Source organism: Corapipo altera, unplaced genomic scaffold, assembly GCF_003945725.1.
Source record: "Corapipo altera isolate COAL_440 unplaced genomic scaffold, ASM394572v1 55, whole genome shotgun sequence".
Classification (NCBI taxonomy): Eukaryota; Metazoa; Chordata; class Aves; order Passeriformes; family Pipridae; genus Corapipo; species Corapipo altera.
The window spans coordinates 530,772-552,309 of NW_020884882.1; the positions used below are offsets into that span (position 1 = coordinate 530,772).

The following is a 21,538-nucleotide window of genomic DNA, read 5'->3' on the forward strand; positions in this document are numbered from 1 at the left end:
GATGATTTTGTTTTCCACGAGAAATCAGATTAAAGCACTGGGGAGCCACGGATCCAGCAGAAGTCTCAGAGAAATCAAGTCCAGTTCACACAGGCACTGCTGTCTGGGCTGGGAGGGACCCTGACCCACACAGCCATGGGGCTGAGCTTCACAGGCAGGTTGAACCTTGGGCTGTAGCTGAGAAGGGGACAGGGCTGCCTTGATCAGGTGCAAATTTCTTCCCCAGGCTCTGACAGGTCCCCAGACCAGGGCTAGAGCAGGACAGCCCTGAAAACCCCTCTCGACCCCTCCACTGCAGGCTGGGACCTGCTCTACGTTTTTGGGCAGACACAGCACCAGCTCTCCAGCACCCCAACATTTGGAAGCCCACATCCCTCACTAGCCATATACACCCAGACTTCCACTGCCACCCCCTTAAAAGGGTCTCCCTGAACCTGCTTCAGGCCAGAGAGATCCAGAGCAAGTCTCACACTTTTACACACCAGGGTACCTATCTTGAAGGGACAAGGGCCCCATGCAAGAGGATTGCTGCAGACCCTCTCCCAGGCTTCTCCTCTGCAGAATTAACTCTGCCTAATTAAGTCCCTGCTTCGTTCATCTTGAGCTTGTTTTCCAGCCCTTTGAACCTTCTCCTCCTGCTCCTCCAAACTCTCCCTGCATTTCACATCATTCTGCAGTCAGCCCCAAGTGATGCAAGTGAGACACAGCTCATGCTCTGCAGGCATTTGCCTTGTTCACTGCCCTGGAGGTGGGCCTCACTTTCCTCACAGCTTCAACCCAGCACAGCCCTTCCCTGCACAAGGGGCCTGTCTCCTGAGCTAGCAACAAAGGTTTCTGAAGGGTCAGGCACATCAATCACCCCACACTCGGCACCCAAGCTCAGCCCTCCACCCTGAGCTGCAAGAGGGTAGAAAATACTCAGAAGCCACAAGTGTGCACAGCAGTATATTTTATTCCCTAAAAACACGTTTTTTAGCCAGTCCAGGTACTAAGACTTCCAGCCTGAAGCAGCTGGAAATGGGAAACATCAGATTTGTACAACAGAGTGCTGTATTAGGTGCCTCACAATGTCTGTTCCTTGCAGCTCAAACAGCCCTGCTTCAGGGGGCAGGAGGGGATCTCCTGTTCCATGTCTCCAAGCTGAAGAAGCCCAGACAGGTTCAGCCCCAGCAGTCTCCCCCCCTCCCCTGAAGGGAGCCATTCTTCAGCACTTCTTCAGGCCATTCCAAACCCTCAAATTGCTAGGCAGAACAGTTACAAAATAACAAAAATACTCTGTAATCTTATTAAAATATAGAAATTCCTAAACAAGCTTCACATAAACATGTGCCAAGTAACACCAGCCCACCTATCTCTGCTTCTAAGCAGGGCAGGGTATCACCTCAACATCCTTCTCCCCAGCCAGCAGTTTCAGTGCCAAGCCTGCAAGAACTCAGTGGACTTCACGGCCCAAACCAGGGCAGGGCAGCACAACCCCCAGGCCCACCTGTGGGTCTCCCCAGCCCACACGGGCCTGTGGTCAAGGGAAGGTGTTTAATTTGATGATGAATATACAGACATTCCACAGCAACACAGCCTGCTCTGCACACTTCTTCCTCCACAAAACTTTATTCAAACTATTTACATCAGGTATGGAGTTGGTCCAGGTCCCTTCTCCCTGCTCCTCCCCAAACTCCCATCCCAGATACCCTTCCCACACCTCTAGCTTGTGGCTGCATCCAAGAAATACAGTTCCACCTGGGATCTGAGAGCCCAAAGCAGCAGCAACTGCAGAGCTCTGAGCAGGCCAGAAGACAAAAAACCCCTGCTGCTTCTACATGAAAAAAGAAGGAAGGATTGGTAAAATGAGGTGGGTAACTCAGTCCAAGCATTATCCAGAGGCTTGGTCTCCTGTTGGTTTGCTGCAAGTCCAGGATTCTGTAGAGGGCACCTTGTCTCACCCACAAGGCACCATCAGTGCTTTGCAAACAGCACCCCCGCACAGTGGTGGCTGCACATTGCTTTGTGCCAGGCTCTGGGTGAGTGTGCTCTCCCTGCAGCCCCTTCTCAGCCTCTCCCAGAAAGCCAGGGGCTCTCACTGCAGGAAACTGTCCAGTCTGGCCTGACTGCTGCTGGAGGAAGATGTGGAAAGAGATGCAGATGCTGGCCTGGACACCTTCTTCCTGCTCTTCACTGCTAATGGTCGGATTTCTGCCAGGTTTGTCTGGAGGTGAAACTGTCAAGGAAAGCACAGACCAGTGCCCTGGGGACACAAGTGATCCAACACCTGCTGCAGGCCAGCCTGAACCACAGATCTAGGACCCAGCCATACATCTACAACCCAAGGAAAAACTCCCTGCAGGACAGCACGGGCTTTGCTACCTTTTCACAGCAGCAGAGCTCAGACACACACCTGTCCCATGAGTCAAGGGACATTTCCCATTCAGGAGAGGTTCAGATTGGATATCAGGAAAAATGCCTTCACTGAAGCATTGGAAGAGGCTGCCCAGGGAAGTGGTGGAATCACTGTCCTTGGTAGTGTTCAAAAGACAAGTAGATATGGTGGTGAGGGACGTGGTTCAGTGGTGGGCTTGGCAGTGCTGAGGGGCTCAGAGCTCTTTTCCAACCCTGATGATTCTATACTACCCCCTCGCACACAAAACAGCATTTAAGTGTACAGATCTGAGCTTCAAGACGTTCAGAGCCAGTGCACTGTCCTGGGAAAGGCAGAGCAGCCAGAGCCTGCAGGAGCAACCTCAGGGGAGGAGAAGCTCCACACCTGCAGGGTGAGCTCAGCCCAGACACTCCTCACCAGAGAGGAGCAGCAGGATCCTGCAGGAATGAAGGCTCCGGCTGCATGGGCTGGCAGGCACATGGCCAGGAAGAGGCTGTGCCACACTGCTGCTCCAAGATCTCAAGGGCACAGACAGTCCTGGCAAATTGCACAGATTTCTGGCTGATGTGCTCCCCTGAACGAGCCACAAGTGCTCCCAGCAAGTTCAGGTCCTTGATGCCTTTGCTAAGCTCAGACTTGTTCAGAGTCAGAGAGTCAGAATTCCTTGAGGGTCCCTGTCCATTTTTTGTTGACTGGGGGACAGAGGAGTCCCCAAGATGGCTGAGACCAAGGAGGAAGAACAGAAATGAGGTGCCCACAGCATTCCTACTGCCACATGAGCTGCAGGAAAGGATACAGGCTGTATGAACTTCGTTCTGCCTCCCATGCCATCATACCCAGTCCTCACCTAGGAGAGAGAAACAAATGAGCCTGGAGCAGCAGCTACCTCTCCTTGTGTTGGTCATGGGCAAGGGAGAGCCTTGCAGGCCACAGCTTTTGGAGAGGGGTTAAAGCACCTGGAAAAACTCAGCGCTTGTGCTAAGCCCTCACCTTTGGAAAAAGACAGACTGAAGGGTATTAATAAAGTTTGGGAATCTTGGGCACTTCTTGAGGCAAGCCGAGCCTTCCAGGCAAGGCTTAGGATTTTGTCACTGGGAGAGAGGAATACAAGGAAAACACCCAAAGCTCCAAGGAGGCAGAGGAATAGGACAGAGAGAGCCACTTAGTCTGCTGCCAGGAAGGGAGTGAGCATCTGTCATCCCTGGAGCTCTGCAGGACTGGGAAGTAGCCAGGTTGTGCTCCAAGATTTATTTTCCACACACTGTATGTGGCAAGGTAAAAGCCTGGTTCGCTTCCTCCTGCAGGGTCACTTCAGGACAGAGGTGGCACTGCCAGCCCTGGACACACTCACCAACTGGACAGTCATACTTACAGTACCCATGTTCTTGTGGGGACCCAGCAAGCTGCCCATAGATGCCTTCTTGGAGAGAACAGAGTTTCTGATGAATGCTGGCAAGAGTCCTTTAAGAACATCATCCTCCACATCATCTGCCCAGTTCTGTCCCACAAAAAAAAAACAAACAAACAAGAAAAGCCCATTCAGGAGATCATGATGGTTAAAGAAGTCCACATACAGGCAGCATTAATAACACAGACAGCTATTTAGGATAATGGCTACTGCCATACCACATGTCAGGCTGAAAACCAGTAGCTTCCAGCCTCCCACTGGGGCTCATGTGGAACAGTGCCTGGTAGGCAGGACACTGCCCCCAACAAGGCTGGGAACAGCCACCTCAGCTGACCCCCAGCCCTTGTGGTCAGCTCCACGTGGTATTTGCCAAGCACACCTGGGGCAAAATCATCAGCAAGAAGCACGTGGGCCTCCATCCTCCCTCTCCTGTCCAATTCCAGGAGGCCCGAGGCAGCAATAGTGCTTCTAGGAGACCATGAAGGAAAGCACTTTGAAGCACATACTGTGGTTCTATAGATGGGATGGTCTATGACCACAGTGGCTTCTACATGGAGAAAATGGATCCTTTATCCCAAGCTTATTAACAGCAGAATCAAAGAGGTGATACAGAAAATCAAGGTTAGTTCTTTTACCTCCACTGTTTCCTTCAGAACTTTCTTTGCCAGGTTTACCACGGGAGGCCTGTAAGAAGCCCAAGGAGCAAATCAGCAGAGATTTATTGTTCAAGTGGAGCAGGCAAGGACAGACAAGGCCAAGCAAATGACGACAAAGCTTGCAGCACGCCATCGGGCAGCTGGAGAGCTATCTGATCTCACACAGCAACTTCCAAAGCAGCGAGACTTTGATCTCCTTTAGAAGCAGAGAGAGGAGGGGGAACTCACGGCCTTTTATCCAGCTTCTGCCTTTTTGCAGGGCTGAAGGGGGATGTGCAGGGCTGATGCTCAGGGGTGTCCACATCAAAAGTGGCATCTAGGTTGATCTCATCGCTGTGGGCCGGGCGGTGCAGCTTCGGGTGCCGCAGTTCCACGGGAGTGGGGCTGCAAGGCCAGGAAAAGCGTCAGCCATCGGGCCACCCAGCAGGGGAAGGGAAGGCAGAGCTGCACACAAGGACAGCAGTGGGACCCTGTTCTGCCTGCATGTCAAAGGAAGGACAATCCAAACCCCAGAGTTTAAAGCCAATGCCCTAAACTACTGTTCCCCCTCGAATGGGCTGCGCTACAACAGCAGCACCCAGAGCCCAGGGAATCACACTGCTGCTCTGTGCACACAACCCAGCTTGCTGTACTGGGGTAATGGCACAGGCTCCTCACAAGAAAGGCTGAATAAAAACATGAGATGTCATTTTTCAGGCTAGGTTCCTCTGCCTGGCTAAGATCTCTGGTCCCCATACACCATGCCACGCTCACCAGAAGGCCAGCTCTGAAGCAACCAGAAGAGAAGCTTTAGGGATGTTTCCCTGGCAGGACACAGAAACAAAGAGTTTTTCAAAACCCAGGCCACTCCTCCACCTGCTCCTGACCCAAACCCTCAGAGACATGCCCTTTTTTTAGTCAGCCACAAGAAAAAGGATGCAAGGAACAAAACAACCATACTACTGCCACGCCTGCCAGACTAGCACATCTCTACTTTCCCAGCTAATTAAACTGTCAGCTCTTGCTCTGGACCCATGACCGACCACCATCCTTGGTCTGTATCTGAGGATACAGCTCACTAACCTTTCAAAGACTAGCCGACTGAGTGTCTCTCTGGTTACGGATGGGACCTTCAGAGTATCCTGCAGGATGTCTATCTTCTTCTTCAAACTCTAGAGGGAAAAGGGAAAGCAGACAGTGAGATAAGGAAAGATTTTCTAGTAGATACTTTGCCCCTTTTCCATAAATCAGCATCAGGTGGAGCTCAGAGGTGGGCTGGGAAACTTAGTCACTGAGCAAAAGCCAGCATAACTCCTGGCTTTGCAGCTGCAGGCCATGGCCAGCTGCCAGTTACTGCAGACTGAGGAATGATATTCTCACCAAGATCTCCTTGTCTGCATTCTTCAGATCCTTCTGGGTGCTTTTTAACTCCTCCTGTGTCTTTTCCAAGTCTGAAGTTGTTTTCTGCAGCTGCAGGATACAAGAGCAGAGTGTGGGTTACACCACTGGGTAAGGGAGACTGCAGACCCCTGTGAGAGCAGCGGGCTCTGCACCACATGCTACTTCCCCTGTTTAAGGGTTCAATTTTCCTGTATCAGTCTGACCAATCTCTCCTGTACCAGCACAAGCCAATCCCTACCCACTTCCACAAGCTGCCTGCAGAGGGATCTCCAGGGCTGCTTGCCCAGCCTTTCCTGAACATTTATGCCTGACGGCAACAGCTTTTCCCTGCTCTAACACTTGGTGGCTGCGTTCTGAATTCCTGCAGGACTTTGGACACACCAGAGCACAGGAATTACAAACCACAGGCTGGAGGATGGCTGTGCATCAGCAGTGCTGGCACATGGACAAGCCTGATTCAACAGGGAAGCATGCCAGAAGCAGGGGTCAGGAAGTGGATGGCTACCACATCAGAGATTTCTGTGGGTCCTGGAGGCTGGGCCAGCCCACAGACTGTGGGTACAGTCAGCTCCCCGTCAGCCAAGCCCTGAGCCCTGAGTGCACTGACTCGCAACCTCCTGACCCAGCTGTGATCACAGCTTGGCTCTGACTCAGCCTGGAACAGCTCAATTCCAGCAGCAGCACCTTGTGTAGGGGGTTAACACTGCTGGGGAGCCGCACAGCAATCTGAAAACCTCCTTCTCCTTTTGAGGGGACAACAGCTATGGCTGAGGAACAAAAATAGGCCAAAGCCACCCACAGCTTCTTACTTTGTTGGCTGAGACATGGGGATGCCCCAGGGAACACCTGCGCCTTGGAGAGTGAGGCTGCAGGCACACACTTTTCATGGGGACGTGCTACCAGAACAGACAAAGTGCTTCCTGGCCTGAGCTAACACGGCCCAGCCAGGCCTGGAGCAGGGGGGAGCACATGTCAGCAGAGGCATGTCAGCATTCCCAAGCTCTGCACCAGTTCAAGACCAGCCCAGGCAGGGTCTGTGCAGGGCCACCTGCATGTCCTCACTGCACTTTGGGAACCTCTCCTGCCTGGGCACAGCATGATGAAGGAGCCCTGCCCGGTTCAGCTGGCTGAAGGCACAAGGCTGGGTGTGACTGGTTGTGCCAAGCCAGGGCTAAGCCCTGCTCAACTGACACTGGCTCCAAACCCCTTCCCACCTTTCCAAGGGGCCCAGTGCTGCAGAAGGACAGGCTGTCAGCTGAGCACTCAGCAGGATGAAGGAAGTGCTACTTCCAGAATCCAGTGGGAGCAGTGGAGCACCTGTGTGCTGCTGCCTTCCAGCCCAGGCTCCCTGCCAAACTCTGGCTCTGCACATGCTGCCCTACCACTGTCCTCAGAGACTGCACTCCTGACAACAGCCCATGAGCCGCTCGCTCACCGCAGCATCACACCCTGACCCAGAAACCCCAGCCTGACCTTCCACACACCCGTAACAGTCAGGTAGTGCTCAGTGTGGGAGTGGGTCACTGCAGAGGCCTTGGGCCTCAGTTGTGGGCAGGGATCTATAGACCAGCTGTTACCCTGGTGACTCACACTCTCCCCTTTACCTTGTTATTGACAGAGAACAGCTCCTTCTTCAGCTTCTCTGTCATCTCAACAGAGACCTTCCGAGCCTCCTTCAAGTTCTCATATTCCCTGTGAAGAGACCCAAAGAGTCACACTGTTTGCAAGATGATTGAGCTAGAACTTCTCAGAGGCAAGCCTAGAACCTTAATTTGAAGCTCTGGAACTGCAGAGCCACCAGAGAAAACCCAGGAGACACAAAGCCCCTTAGGGAAGAGAGCTGAGTGTACCAACAGTGTGTCACACATTCTGCTACACTATGGGGGAGAAAAAACCTGCAAGGGATATCATGCCTGATTCCACCAGCAAAATGGAAACCAGAGCCAGAGACATTTCAGTTGCCAATGAAAAAGACAGACAACAGAGCGCAGTCTTCATGCTGGCAGCAAACAGGGGACTTTGATTTAAGTGACTTTTCAGAGACTTCACACTACTGGCCATACACATTCACTTCCAATTACACCACAGGGACACTTGCCTCATTACAGCTTCATACCAAAGCTGCAGTTACTCAGCTGCCATCAGAATGGACCCAAAAAAAGCTGTGTTTTTGCCCAGCAGGACCAGATGGATTTCCAGGTAGGGGAGGGCAGCAGTGCAGACTTGCCTTGCCAGAGGCCACAGCTGCACAGCACAGGGCTGCAGAGGGCACAACCCAGAGCTCCTCATCCGCTCGCTTCCCCCCGGGCACGAGAGGAAAGCAGAGGGAATAATCATCATCACTTCATAGGTGCACTGACAACTCTGGAGACAGTTCCCATGGTGACACACATGTCACTACAGTGACAACAGGAACAGTTCAGTGTGACAGGCTCCAAACTAGGTCCCCGGGATGTGTCAGTCAAAACCCAGTGGAAGCCTGAAGAGGCGGAAAGAGCCCCGCAGAGCCCATGTGCCTGCTGCTACTCAGCAGAGGGTCTCCCTGGGCTGAGGTTAGGATAGGACAGCACTAGCCAGCTGTGCCAAGCCTGCAGCACCTACTTCTTCAGTGAGACACAATAGACTGCAAGTTGTTCAACCGCTGCCTGCCCAACTCCCATCTCTCTGATCATCTCCTCCACTTCGGGGCGCTGGCTCTGAAGCAAAAGCTCAATCCTGCACGAAAGAAACCAAACAAAAACATACCCTCAGCTCACGAGTCACAAACAGAGCAGGGAAAACGACAGGAGCCCTGCTTCCCCCCATGGGGCTGGTGCAGCCTGAGCTCCTGTTGCAGACACTCTGGGTGTCATGAGGGAAGAGACACAGCTGCCTCATCCCAAGCAGGGCTTTTCGCTAGGGAAGAGCAGCACCACTTGGATTAGAGAAGGGGCAGCTGTACATAATAGTGCACACGGAGCTGATGCCCCAGCTCTTAGTCCCTACAGCCCTGTGGCTGACTGTGTTCCCGGGCTGGCATTCCGCCCCAGCATCCTCTGATAACAGGAATGGCACATAGCCATGCTTGGGGCACTGGGGATGAGGCCAGTACCATGCCTTGCTGCTCTTTAATGAGAGCAGCTGTCTAGAAACCTAGCAGGGACAGGCAAGGGCAGGCCTACTAATGCAGCAGTTTCCAACCTTACAGGTAAGGTGATGCAGCATGTGAAGGTGGATGTTGCAGCAGGACCCCTCCCTCCCCCTCCAGGAAGGGGAGAGGTGTGCAGCCCAGCCTGCCAGGCCCAGGGAGCACCCCAGATCTCACCGCTCCATGCTTCTCAGCTTGTTCCGCAGACGGCGGGCCTCCTCCTTTGAACTTCTGCTATCCTCCTGCTGCTGCTCTAGGAATTTCATCTGCTTCTACAGAGAAGCAAGCACACACAGACTGTTAGGAAGGCTCCAGGGATTGTCAGAGAAACATCCTGGCTTATGCGCGCTGCGGGCAGCTGGGAGCATACACTGGCTCTTAATGCTATCACCACCTCAGCAGCCCAGGATTAGGGACAGTTGAGCTCCCTCCTGCTGCACCCCCAGCTCTGCCCCCCACCAGCACAGCAGGGTCTCAGTGCTAATCACAAGGTGAGGCTGGAGCTGACACCACATCGTAGCCCCTCTCTGCTGGGAGCACTGGAGGGGCTGCACAGTGCCCTGTACACAGTGACAATCTGTTTTACAAAGCAATGGAGTCCACAGCAAGCAAACCTGGCTATCACCTTCTCCTCCATGCACAGCTGATTGCTTTAGCCTCCATATTCTCCCTGCCATTAGTTGCTTAGAGCATAAATAGGAATGAGTGGGTCTCTTTTGGGAGACCTCAGCCAAACAAGACACAAACCCAGGCACTTCGCTCACCTGCTGCAAGCCTATTGCAGCTATCACCTCTCCAGGTTCTCCAGCAGCAACACAAAACCTCAGCTGAGCTGGAAAAGCACACATCTGCAGTGTGGCAGAGGACAGGGAGAGCTGAATTAGCACCACTCCAATGCATCTAAGTTTGTGTGTGCCTGGGCATCTCACACAGCAACTTCGAAAGGCTCCGGGCCTGGTTTCCGCACAGTGCTGACTCTAAGGACAGGCCTGGCAAAGGACCATCGCTTCGTAAAGCTCCTTCCCACACAGAAGTTAAAGGATTTTATCCACTTCCTGCCACAGGAACCAAACAGCTGTGAAACCACTGGGAATTTGCGGAGTGAGAGTGTTGCAGGCTCACATGTTACTCTTGCTTAACCAGAGCCCATCTTTGGCTTTCCCTAACCAGAACCTTCTACACTTCAGATCCCCAAGGCAGCGTCTTGGAGCAGAGTCCCCAGCCTCAGCCAGCCTGAAACAGCAGCAAACTCTCACACAGAGGTTCAGCAGCAGCTGACAGTGCCAGCAGAAGACAGGAACGGCGCAGTCTTAACCTGCGTCACAGCAAGTTAAGCCTGTATTTTCACTGCAGAAGTTTAGTGCTTTAATCTTTAATGATGCAGTATAAGACAGTGCTTGGCATTCAGCTGGGAAACCCCGTACACCACAGAAAAGATACCTCCAGGTCCCTAATCCTTCTGCCCTGCCCAGCTTTCATTAAAAGGACTTAAGCACACAGAGAGGGTTTTGCAACAGGCAAGATAAGCACAGAGCTTCCTCTGGAAGTGTCAAGAGAGGAAAGCCAAGCACAGAGATGTTGAATCCAGCAGCAAGCACTGTCCCAATTGTTTCTGCTGGAGTAGGGAGCATCAGAAGTATCCTGCCACTGATACATCCAGGATCCCATGAGCATCTTCGGCATGGCCTAGATCCCGGCTGCCTTTACACTCAAGCAGATTGGATATAACCCCATGATTGGGTAAAAAGAATTGTGCTGGCTCACAGAAAGGCCTGTCTGGCTTTAATTCATTACTCTGTCCTTCTAGTGTCAGGTAGACCTGGACTGGTTCCTTCCAGAAAAGCCCAGCTGCAGGTGGTGTACAGCAAGACAGCCCCATGACGCATCTACAAGCTCCCCCTGGGCCACTTGACCTTGCAGGTCAAGGAATATGATGCACTTTAGGATACTGGGTCAGACCCATACTCCAAGGGGCAGAGAGCTTGGGAAGTGCAGTTGACCTCTACCCCATCTTTCAGCCTGCAACTCAGAACCCCCCCTACCTGCACCCCATCATGTGAAGGCACATCACCTTCACACAGCAGAGACTGCCCAGCCCACCCAAGGCAAAGCTGCTACAAGACATCCCAACAAAGCAGCTCCTGCTCTTACCCTTTTCCTCTTGCTGTTTACGCACAGTACATGACTACACACTGAGTCACTGCATGCTGAAACACACAGGAATATTTGATCCCTGGACTTCACAACATTACTAACCTAACTGAAGCAAAGCCCTGGCAACAGAGAGACAGGAGAGTTAGCTGGATCAGATCCCACTCAGCAGAAGCCTGCAACTCCCCCTCCATATTTTTCAGTTTGATTTCTCCCCCAGTCAAACTAAGAAACTAATTTTCCTTGAATCCCGCCTGGCCTAAACCCATTTCAGAAGAACATTCTACCACAGGGAGCCAGCATTTCGGCAATGGGGCGCTGGGGCCAGTTCCCACACTAGGCTCACGCTGCTACCTTTATGATCAGCACTGCCACTTCATTAGCAAGGCTCAGCCACATCCCCCAGGCTGGGCTGTCAACTCTCCCTCACCACGGCCACCTCTGCCTTGAGCACACAGCCACCTGTACACAAACCACAGGCCTGGCTGCTATGCCTCTGAATCACCTCCAGGCAGAGCACACGCAGGACCTTGAGTCCAGCAACACTACTTGCTTTGATAAATAAAAACAAAATGAAAACCTGGGCACCAGATTCAAAATCCCACCACCACAAGCTCTTTATTAGTAGGACCTGCAGGGACTTCCAGCAAAACTAACACTGACTGTGCAATGGTTAGTGCCGAAGTCCTGCTGGGGACTGGAAGGGTACCTTGAGAGAGGAGCACAGCATCTCTGTCTCTCCCAGCACCTTCTGGAGCGACTCTATCGTGGCATTGCGCACATCCAGAGTGTCCCTCAGCCCATCCACAACAGCCTGGCATTCTCGCTTTTCTTTCTCTGGAAAAGAAAAGAAGAAAGAAAAAGGTCATGGCCCAGTGACCCAGACTGCAGCTGCCCCACAGCGGCCAGAGCGCACTCACTGCTTGCAGTCCCAGCTCCAGGTTGCCAGGATTTGGCCGTTCCTGGAGAGAGCCATTTCTCTAAGTGCTGTCTGCACCAGGTTCTGTACTGAGCAACTGCTTCTCTCAGTGCCAGCAGGCTTCAAGATTTCTTTACTAAAGATAAAAAATTCCCTTTAATAGCTTTCCAGTGCCAGCCCTGCTAGCGTTAAGATGATGCATCTTAACTCTTGCGTTTTCTCAAAGCCAGGCTTGCACAAGGGAATCATTCCTCTCGAGTTACACCATGCTGTCACAGAGCTGGAGAGCAGAGCTCTGAGCCCATCCTCTCCACGTGGAGCCTCATGTGCCAGGAAGCCCTTTGGGTGCCACTGGGCAGCTGTATGCAGTGGTACACCATACTCTGGCATCTGCCATCACCACAGCACCTATGTTGTCAAGGGCAAGAAGCAGAGACACCGGGGACTTTGCAGGACACATGACAGCTTAAGTAGATTCCCCAAGTGCCCACCTTTTGCAGGTCATAAAACCTGAGTCCTGCTGTTCCTCCCCCAGGCAAACCAGGAACACATGCCTCTGACCACCAGAAAGAAGGTGGTGGAAAAAAACCACCAGATATTGATTTGTTTTGTCGAGACAAGGGAAGAACAGCTCACAAAGCAACAACCACCATCAGGAGCTGACAGACCTACGCAGGGAACAGCCAGCATTGCTGGAAAGCTCAAAACAGTTGGGTAATGAGGGAAAGCAGCAGCCCCTCCACCTAACCCTGCTGAGAGCAAAGTAAATTTTTCAGCTCAGCATCTTCAGTCTTTGCTAAAATCGCCTCTGGCTCCAGCTTGACAAGAGTGGAGAGCCAAACAGTGCTTTTCCAAAAATCTTCTTCTCCTTGCAAGCAATCCAGTTTCAAATTGTGCCACCATATCCTGTGGAAGCATGACCTGCAGTGCAGCTTCACTGCTTGATCAGAGAGTAGAAGAGCCACGTGGGACTGGGGAAGAAGAGAGGAATGTATCCCAGAAGAAGCACGCGGGTGGCTTCTCCATTGATCTGCATAACCCTTTCTCACCAGCACAGCCTGGAGACGCTCCCCTGCATTTGCAGGGACTCCACACCCACCAGAAGAGTTAGGGCTTCCCCCTCCTCCGTTCCCAGCTGCCCAGAGGCAGATGGCAGGAGTCAAAGCTCTCCGTGCTGCAGGAATGAGTTTTCAGCTCATTCAGAGTGCCTCCCACAGCGTCTGCTGGGTCTGCTCGGAGCTCGGCACCTCTTGAGCCATTTGCAAGCTGATCCGAGCCTGGCAGTTCCACAGCTCCTCTGCACAGCACAGCACAGAGCAGAGCACAGCTTCACGTGGAGAACTTATACACAGGAACCAGCAGAGAGCAGAGTACCCACAGCAAAGGAGGCAAGAGGTGGGAAGGAGCTTCACATTTCCAATATGAAAAGAGAATGGGATAGGGAATGTCAAATCCAACCTCTACTCACCAGGAGCCGAGAAGATTAGCAGGCCTTCGAGCAGTTTTTCTTGGATAACATCCTAGCAAGAATCCCAGCCACCTTCCCCAGAAGATCTGGCTCTCTACCAAGTCACTAAACTCAACCGAGCTGGCAGGAGAACAGGCCTCAGAATAGAGCTGTGCAGACTGTCCAATTCTGCTCTCAGGCTAAGGACCGAATCCTCATTCTACTGGCTATTCACGTCTGTCTCGTGCATGCAGGGAACACAGAGGGAAGACAACTCTCGGGGCGTGGGTGAGCCCCCAGCATTCTTTAAACATTTTTTTTTCCCTTCTGCTAGCATGTTTTAGGATTTCTGTCACTTAGACTGACATTTTCCTTTTGCTGCTCATGACTCATGTTCTGATGACAGGCTGCCTACAGACGATGCTTAAAACCCATCGACAAGTCTCCAGGGCTTTTGCTTTTCCTGCCTCCCTCAAACATCCTCTAAAATTAAAGATGGGAAAATGGAAGTGCGCGCACACTGAACTCCGTCTGCTCTTCGCGCGACACATGTGGCACCGCAACAGCCAAACAAATCCAAAGCCTTCCCACTGCTGCTTTTGGACACCACTTTCACCTTCTCATCTGCTGGAGGGAGTGAGCCTTGGCCACATACAGCTGTGAGTTCCTCAGTGAGCAAACCAAAGGTTTTGCTTTCAAGCCTGCTCTGGATAGAGCTGTGCTGCAATTCTGTAGCTTCTGATTAGGAAGAGGGGCAAAAAAAATTGCATCTGTGTGTCTAAACTCACAGTAAGCTCCTGAGTTACAGCAGAGCTGGGCCAGGCTGCAGGCCTGGGCTCTGTCATAGAGAGCTTTAGGTGGTCCCACCCCAGAAAAAGCTCTGAAGAAGCCGTACCAGCAAAACAGTTTGCAGCCTGCACCGTTTCAGAGAGGGGTAGGCTCTGCACAGGGGTTCCTCAGGCCTGGACAAACCACTCGATAGAGCCCAGGACCTGTCAACTCTGGCTGCCAGCCCCCTGAAGGCAGCTGGAACTCACCTTTCATGGAGAGCTGAGCCTTCACCTTGTCCAGTTCATTCTGAAACACAACACAGAGAACCCGATTAGGAAACGCCCTGCAGAGATGCTTTCACCACATCCTAAAAGGACCAGAGGGTTCTCAGCAGGACGTTTGCACCAGGCAGGTGCTAAGGAGGGAACACAGAAACAGCAAGCACAGAGTTACAAGCCAGGACTATCACAGGGAACGCAAAGAGCACCTCCAACTGGCATCCTTTGGAGGGGGGGGAAGAGAGGATCGCAGTTTCATCTTAGCCTTGTCAACCTTGTGTTTCTCGCACTGTCAGTCATCTTGTTTAAGCTGAATAATTTTGGAAGGCTCTCAGGGAAACACAGGAAATCAGGCAGGAACAATTTTTATAATGTTTTACCTAAACGAGGCAATAAGGCAGGGATGTTGCCAGACTGACTGGATTATTGAGAGTTCTTTAAACTGAAGTGAACTTTAATTGGATGCAGGTGGGAGACAGGAGGGCACACTCAAACACCTGAGAAAGTAACCAAGCATGCAATCAAACACACTGACAGACACTGAAGTCACTGCAGCTCAGGATGCTGATACAAGCTAACAGCTCAATCGAATTGCTGGAAACAGATCACTGAGAAACTAATCCATACCACACGAAACTGAGGGTGCACAACATCTCCTGGGTGCCACAAGGGTCTGAGGAACATCAAATATTTCTAATGCCTTCATCAAGAATCAGAAAGAGACAGCAAATGCCCTGTAGTTTAAATTAGTGATAATGAGGTGATATGACTTAACCCTGGCGAACAGCCAAAGGAAATGTAGAGAGGTTACAAAGAGAGGCTATTTATATATATATATATGTATGTATAAAAACCCAGAGAGAGAGAGAAATATATGCAGGAAAGAGTCAACAGAAGATGACTTAAAAAGCTGTGTTAGAGAACTGCAGAGGAAAGCACATAACAAGTCAGGCAGGAACTGCAGTGGAATAAAACCACAATAAAATGCCAACACAGAACTGAAGCAGAGCACACAAATCTGTGCAACCCGGAATGCTACATGCAAATCTGAGCCAAGAATAGCACCACCAGTGACCACGGATCTGACGGGACCAGAGCAAAGCTCTGCTAGTGACAATGAAGGCAGGAGAGAAAATATGGGATGTAAAGCTTGGTAGGCAGAAGGGACTAAATGCAAAGCCTAGCAGAGCTGACTTGGATTTGCCCCCAGGGGCACAACTGCTGGAGGGCTGAGGTGGAATTAACTCTGCTGCAGGAACTATTCTGGAGTAGCTTCCTCAGAGTCCTATTCAGGAACGATTAGTGAGCTCAGAAGATGTGCCAATTATCATGATAGCACAGAAATCCTGGGCTACTGCGGGCAGCTATGTAACATTACCTCATTCATCAACTTAATCTGAAATCCCTCATCCTCCACCACAGCTACTCAGGGGATACAGGTTCCCTCTGGTGTTTCCGTTGAAGTTCATGCCTGGGGGTGGAAAGCAAAGCAGCCCCCGCACTCCTTTGACCGCAGACATTTCAGAGCAGAAGCAAGAATGAGGAACAGCACTAAAGACAATTACTATCCAAAAGACAATTTGGATAATTCTGCAACAACAGGAGAAGGTTTCAGATCACAAGGGAGCTCTTCTGACCTCTTCACTGGGTGCCTAAGACTGGTTCTCAAAAGAGGATCCCAAGCTTGCCTCCCCAAGATGACAAGCAGACCACAGCTACACACTCTGCTTTCTAGCACACCCTTTTCATGGCAGGAGGCCAAATACTCATTCCAGGACATTTGTAGACTACACAGATACAGCTCCAGTTGATTACAGAGACAAATACCACTCTAAGCCCAGGCTCTCAGAGGGCCAGCCAGGGGGCTTTTTCAGGTGAAACCCCTTCTGGCCAAGGATGTTACCAATTCTTTTCTCAGCCTCGAGAGCCTGGGCTTGGCCCACTGTGTGTTGGCTTTGCTGAACTGCTGCCTGGCCAGAATCAGATACCTCATTGCAGAGGATAGATGGATATTAAATAGATGGATATTAAATCCCCCACCCACAGTGAACAAGGCATCCATGGCTATTAAGGTGCTCCATGTCCTCCAGAAACGAGGCAGCACACCACATGGAACTGTTGACAAACCAGTATCAGCCCAGCAGCAACTCGAATGCACATAGCAATGAATACCAACACAAGCTAACAATGCTAATTTACACAGAAAATATTTGGTTCTTTCCTGTTGGTGACCTCAGTGTCCTCATTAAGCAGGCAAAACACTCAGGGCTAGATGTTGCTCTGACGGCCACACAACAAGATTTATAGGAGCAGGAGGAGTTACCATCAAGCTTGTTGTGCAGGAGCAGCTCCACAGACCTGCCCTTGAGCAAGGAAGGGAACAGCTCTGCACAGCCTGCCTGGAGGGGGAAGGCTGGGAGAACCCATCTTGGATCCTGGGGTGGGGGTGAGAGAAAACAGAAAGCTTTTCTAGGGCAGTTCTCTCTAGTCAACCCATTTCCGAGTCACTCGTCTAATTACACTTGTGAGACCAGATCTGAATATGTACCAGAGGCAAGGTTTATCTGCTCTGAGGGCAAAAAGCCCCCAGTGCCCAGAGATGCTCCTCCATTTCCTCAGCACACAGACTTTGGCCTTCAGTTTTGTAAAATTAGTCGTCTTGGAGAACAACAGTGCTCCTGACGTTATAGTCTGGCTGGCTTTATTTTAAAGACATATGATATACATATAGAATTGTCATGGCAACTGCTAATTATGGTAATTGCTGCACATGCTGATTCTAAATACAAGAGGGTACAACCGTCCTGTTATACCAAGGTCAACCGACCACTTTTTTTTGGAACAGATAACTCCAAGACAGAAGGAACCCTGTGTCCTCCACACAAAGGAGGAGAACATGGCACAGCTGCTCTGTGTTCATCCCCACTCACTCCCAGCCCTCTACACCCAGGGGTGGCACCTGGAGAACACCACCCACCACCCCAGCTCCAGCCAAGATTCCCCCAGGGACCAGCCTCAGCACTGTCCACTGCTGCTTGTGTGGCTTCAGGCAGTTCCTTTTCTAACATCTCTTGGGGAATTATGACTTATTCCCCACCCTGCCCCACTTCTTTCAGCCTGTGCAAGCTGCACAGAAGGGAGCAGGGGACACTTCCTCCAACAGCCCCTTTTTGCCACAGCGGTCAGCAGACCTCACGTGCAACCAAGCCACAGACACCAGCAGCAATTCACTGCATCTGGGATTTCCCTTCTCCTGCCTTTGGGAAGAGCTCTGTAGCCTCATTCCCAGGGGAGAAGCAGCAGTTTGATGTGATGCTGCTTCAGGAGACTTCCAGGTAAGGTGAGAACCAGAAGGAAGAGCAGCAAAGTAGAAGAGGCTTCTTGAGTCACCACATGGGATTTAGTCAGGGAGAACTTTAAATCACCTCGTAGAGACAGATGTGCTCCAGGTCAGAAACATGAGTGCAGCAAACTCCAGCTTGGGAAGCACCTCCTGGAGAGCACAGGCAGTCCAGGCCACGCTTCCAAGAGGCTGAAGCATCACACAAGGGAAGAACCCCCAGTCAAATTACCTGCAAGGTCTCTGCATCCGGTGCTGCCTGCTCCTCCAGGGCAACATCAAAAAACAGCTTACTGATGATGTGTCTTTTGCTGACCTAGACACAGGAGACAGAAGAGGTTGATGGGCACAAATATGGAAACCACAGATATGGAAGACGGATGGAGGGGGAGAAGGTACCATCTTATGACAAGGTCATGAAAGGCAAATGAGATTATGTGCTTGATGCCATTAGGGCCGATGCTCTGCTTTGGCTCATCAGCACAGCAGCAGACCCCTCACTCAGTTTTTTGGGAGTGCAGCTCCAGCCAAGCTCCTGAGCCTCAGCAGAAAGATTCAGACATCTCTGACTCGAGCGCAGTCTGTTCTCTGGCAGCTCAGGCCCAAGCAGCTGACGCTGAGCTAACATGATGCCAAATCCTAAGACAGAAGTACGTGCTGCTTTCTGCAGGCAGAAGGTGCTGTAATTGAATTTGATAGCTCTCCACACCTCCCCCATGCAGTTACAGCTTTGTGTTTTAAGTATTATATACAGTCATGACACCAGCTAATTGCATGGTTACTGCCACATAAGATGTTATTTCGCGATAACTCCATGGTAACCCAGAGATGTAAGAGGCAGAGAAGAACAGAGGGAATCAACAAGTCAGGGAAGGAACAAGGGCCAAGACCTTGAGAGGAAGAAAGAAGCACGAACACAGAGTAAGCCCAAGCTGCAGCTGGATAAAAATTTACATCTGAGAGCGAGGAAACATCTCCTGCAGCCGCTCCACGCCAAGACCTACTGGCAGCACGAAGGCTGGTGACACAAGTGACTTCAAAGAAGTTCAGGTCCCAATTAAGCCACTGGAAACCCAAGCCTCAGCTTCCCATCTCAGAAGCAGAGCACATCCTTCCTTCCCTCCCTCCCCAGCCTTTGCTCTTCTCAAAGGAGGGCCAAATGCTGCAAAGCCAGGACATGTTATAAGGCCCACATACAGCAGAACAGGCTCCTCACCTGAGAGCAAGGAACTGGCCACTTCAGAAACACAAGTCAGGTGTCCCCATCATCCCCTTGCAGCCCTTTCTGTCATCCTGCCAATACTTACCCAGCCTAAATAAAAGCTGTGAAAACCCAGAGCCCCTTCCAGGTGGAGCTGCAGTGATGTGGCAGGGCACCCTCAGTCCACTCCAATCAGAAGGGCTATGGAGGGGAGTTCATCCTCTCAGCCTTTGGGGAGTCCCAAGTGACAGAAAATCCCTCTGTCTCCTACCTCAGGCATCACCCCACAGCCCCTCGGTGCCATTGCAGGGCACCATGCCACAGACACAGAGAGGTGTGTATGGTGATGGCTTTACCTGGATCCTGCACTGCGGGCACGTCCGGCTCGGTGCGGTGTCAAACCACTGGATGAGGCTGAGAAAGGAAAAGGTAACAGGCAGTAAATCCTTAAAATCCAGGAGTGCTGCTCCCAGGGGCCAACCCCAGGTCCCCAGGAGGCAGCAGGATGTGGCTCCTCGTTGCACACCAAAGCAGAACCACAAGCCTGCAGAACCACAAGCCTTCAGCCCAGCGGCACGGCCAACGGGAACGCCGCGTTCCACACGGGCACCTCCAAAACAATCCCGGGCTGAATTTAGCATGTGAGCTTATCTTTACCGGGGCAGAGCTTTCACAGAGCTCAGATCTCTCTGGGAGACAGGCTTTGAACAACCTCAGCTTCGCAGGAGTGAGCGGATCTGCACAAGGCGCAGCACAAGAGCCGCTCTATATCAGGATGTGACAGCCGAGATCCAGCTCGGGCAGCTCCAGGGGGTGCCACTGAACACGGATCTGCGGAGCGGGCAGCTCCAGGGGGTGCCACTGAACACGGATCTGCGGAGAGAGCGGGACCGGGCCGCTCTCTGCTCCGAGATGATGGATGCAAACCTGCTGCGCTCCCCAGCAGAGCCACTAATGCATTTTGCAACCGAGCCATCACGTCACGGTGGAAAGGTTTATTTTGGGAGCAGGGTAACAGCCTGAAGCTGGCAGGTTACCTCTGGAAGCTCTCCCTCCTCCGCTGGCTGCTGGAGGAGAGCGAGCCCAAGAAGCCCAGCCGAAAAAGGTGACAATCACCCCCGTGGTGCCACTCCGAGTTTGTCAGCCAGGAAAGCAAGTGCCCACCCTGTCCCCCCACACAAAGTTTATTTCCTCAGAAGAATCGTTTCCTTCCAACACAGACATTTCCAGCACGGTTCCAGCAGTAGCATGGTATTGCCAGGGAGGCTTCACCACAATCCAACACGGCTGGCACCGGCCTCCGGAGAGCAGGGAGCCCGCCGGCAGCGGAGCGACACAATCACAGAAAAGGCCTCCGAAATCTTCGAGCCCAACCCGTGACCCAACACCACCCTGTCAGCCAGACCAGGGCACCGAGTGCCACCTCCAGTCTTTCCTGAAACACCGCCCGGGACGGTGTCCCCACCACCTCCCTAGGCAGCCCGTTCCAGTGTCTAACGAGCACATCCCGGGCTGCTGCAGCCGCTCCGAGCGCCTCTCAGAGCCGGAGCAGGGGGTCACGGCTGACACCCAACGGGAGCAGCCGGCCCGCCCTGCGCCCCCCCACCCCACCCGTCCTGTCCCGTCCCTCACCAGGCATGGTGGAAGGTGTGCCCGCACGGCACGGCCGCCACGTCCCGCTCGTTGTCGAAGAAGTCGGAGCAGATGGTGCAGTGGGCACGGATGGGCATGGCGCGAACGGCGGGGGGGGAGGGGGAGGGGCACCGGGACGGGGCGTCGGGAAGGGTTCGGAGAGGGTGTGTGGAGAGGGTGGGGTGGCTCGAAGTGGGTCCCGGGGAGCTGCCGGGGGTCCCGGGGTGGCGGTGCCGGTCCCGGTACCAGAGCGGCCGCGCGGCACCGCGCGGTTTAAACGCCGGCGCGCTCCGCCGCTTCCGGCCCGGCCCGGAAGTGACCTCACGGGGCCCGCGCAGAGAGGAACAGAGGAGGCGCGCCCGGAGGGCGTGGCCGTACCAAGGGGCGTGGTTTGGTGAGGGGGCGTGTCCTGTGCGGGGGGCGTGGCCGCGCCCCAGCGCGGGCGCCCCCGGGTCCCTTTGCCCGCCGGTCCCGCGAACCCCGGACACCCCGGAGCCGAGCGGGGGCACCGGCGCCGCGAAGCCCCTTCCCGGGGACCAACTCCCGCAGGGCCCCGCTGCCCGCAGCGCCCGGGCAGTGCTGCCGCTCCCAGCCTGCCGCGTCCCGCTCAACCCCATGCCGCCGGCACGCCCGGCAGACCCCCGGCCCCACAGAGAGACAGGGCAGGCGGCGCTGGTGCTGTCTCAGTTTGTCCTCAGCGGGGTCTTTATTTGCCAGAGATACAGCGGGGGGGGGGCGCGGGGCGGCGGCGGCAGCCGCGGGCAGAGCCGGCCCTGCAGGCATGCAGCTGCGGGGGGGGAAGCGGGGACCGGGGAGGAGGCGCGGGGGGGGGGGCACCGGGGGTCCGCCAGGCA

At 53.1% G+C, this 21,538-nt stretch overlaps 2 protein-coding genes across 2 annotated transcripts in view; both read right to left on the reverse strand.

Annotated features, from left to right (window-relative positions):
* Nucleotides 1–941: 941 nt before the first annotated feature.
* TRAIP (TRAF interacting protein) lies at nucleotides 942–20,983 on the reverse strand. Its single transcript, XM_027640661.1, has 15 exons — nucleotides 20,685–20,983; nucleotides 19,409–19,466; nucleotides 18,084–18,167; nucleotides 14,500–14,539; nucleotides 11,806–11,933; nucleotides 9,123–9,217; nucleotides 8,420–8,533; nucleotides 7,423–7,510; nucleotides 5,798–5,887; nucleotides 5,501–5,589; nucleotides 4,667–4,822; nucleotides 4,418–4,466; nucleotides 3,747–3,872; nucleotides 3,171–3,221; nucleotides 942–2,203 (listed from the first exon to the last, which is right to left on the reverse strand). Exons 1-15 carry the CDS (start codon nucleotides 20,780–20,782, stop codon nucleotides 2,075–2,077), a joined length of 1,395 nt encoding a protein of 464 aa, XP_027496462.1. The 5' UTR covers nucleotides 20,783–20,983; the 3' UTR covers nucleotides 942–2,074.
* Nucleotides 20,984–21,367: 384 nt separating this feature from the next.
* Nucleotides 21,368–21,538, reverse strand: part of CAMKV (CaM kinase like vesicle associated) — a 7,031-nt gene continuing 6,860 nt past the window's right edge. Inside the window, exon 12 of the mRNA XM_027640283.1 lies at nucleotides 21,368–21,457. Within this exon, the coding sequence (XP_027496084.1) occupies nucleotides 21,368–21,457 (90 nt within the window). The remainder of the gene's footprint in view (nucleotides 21,458–21,538) is intronic.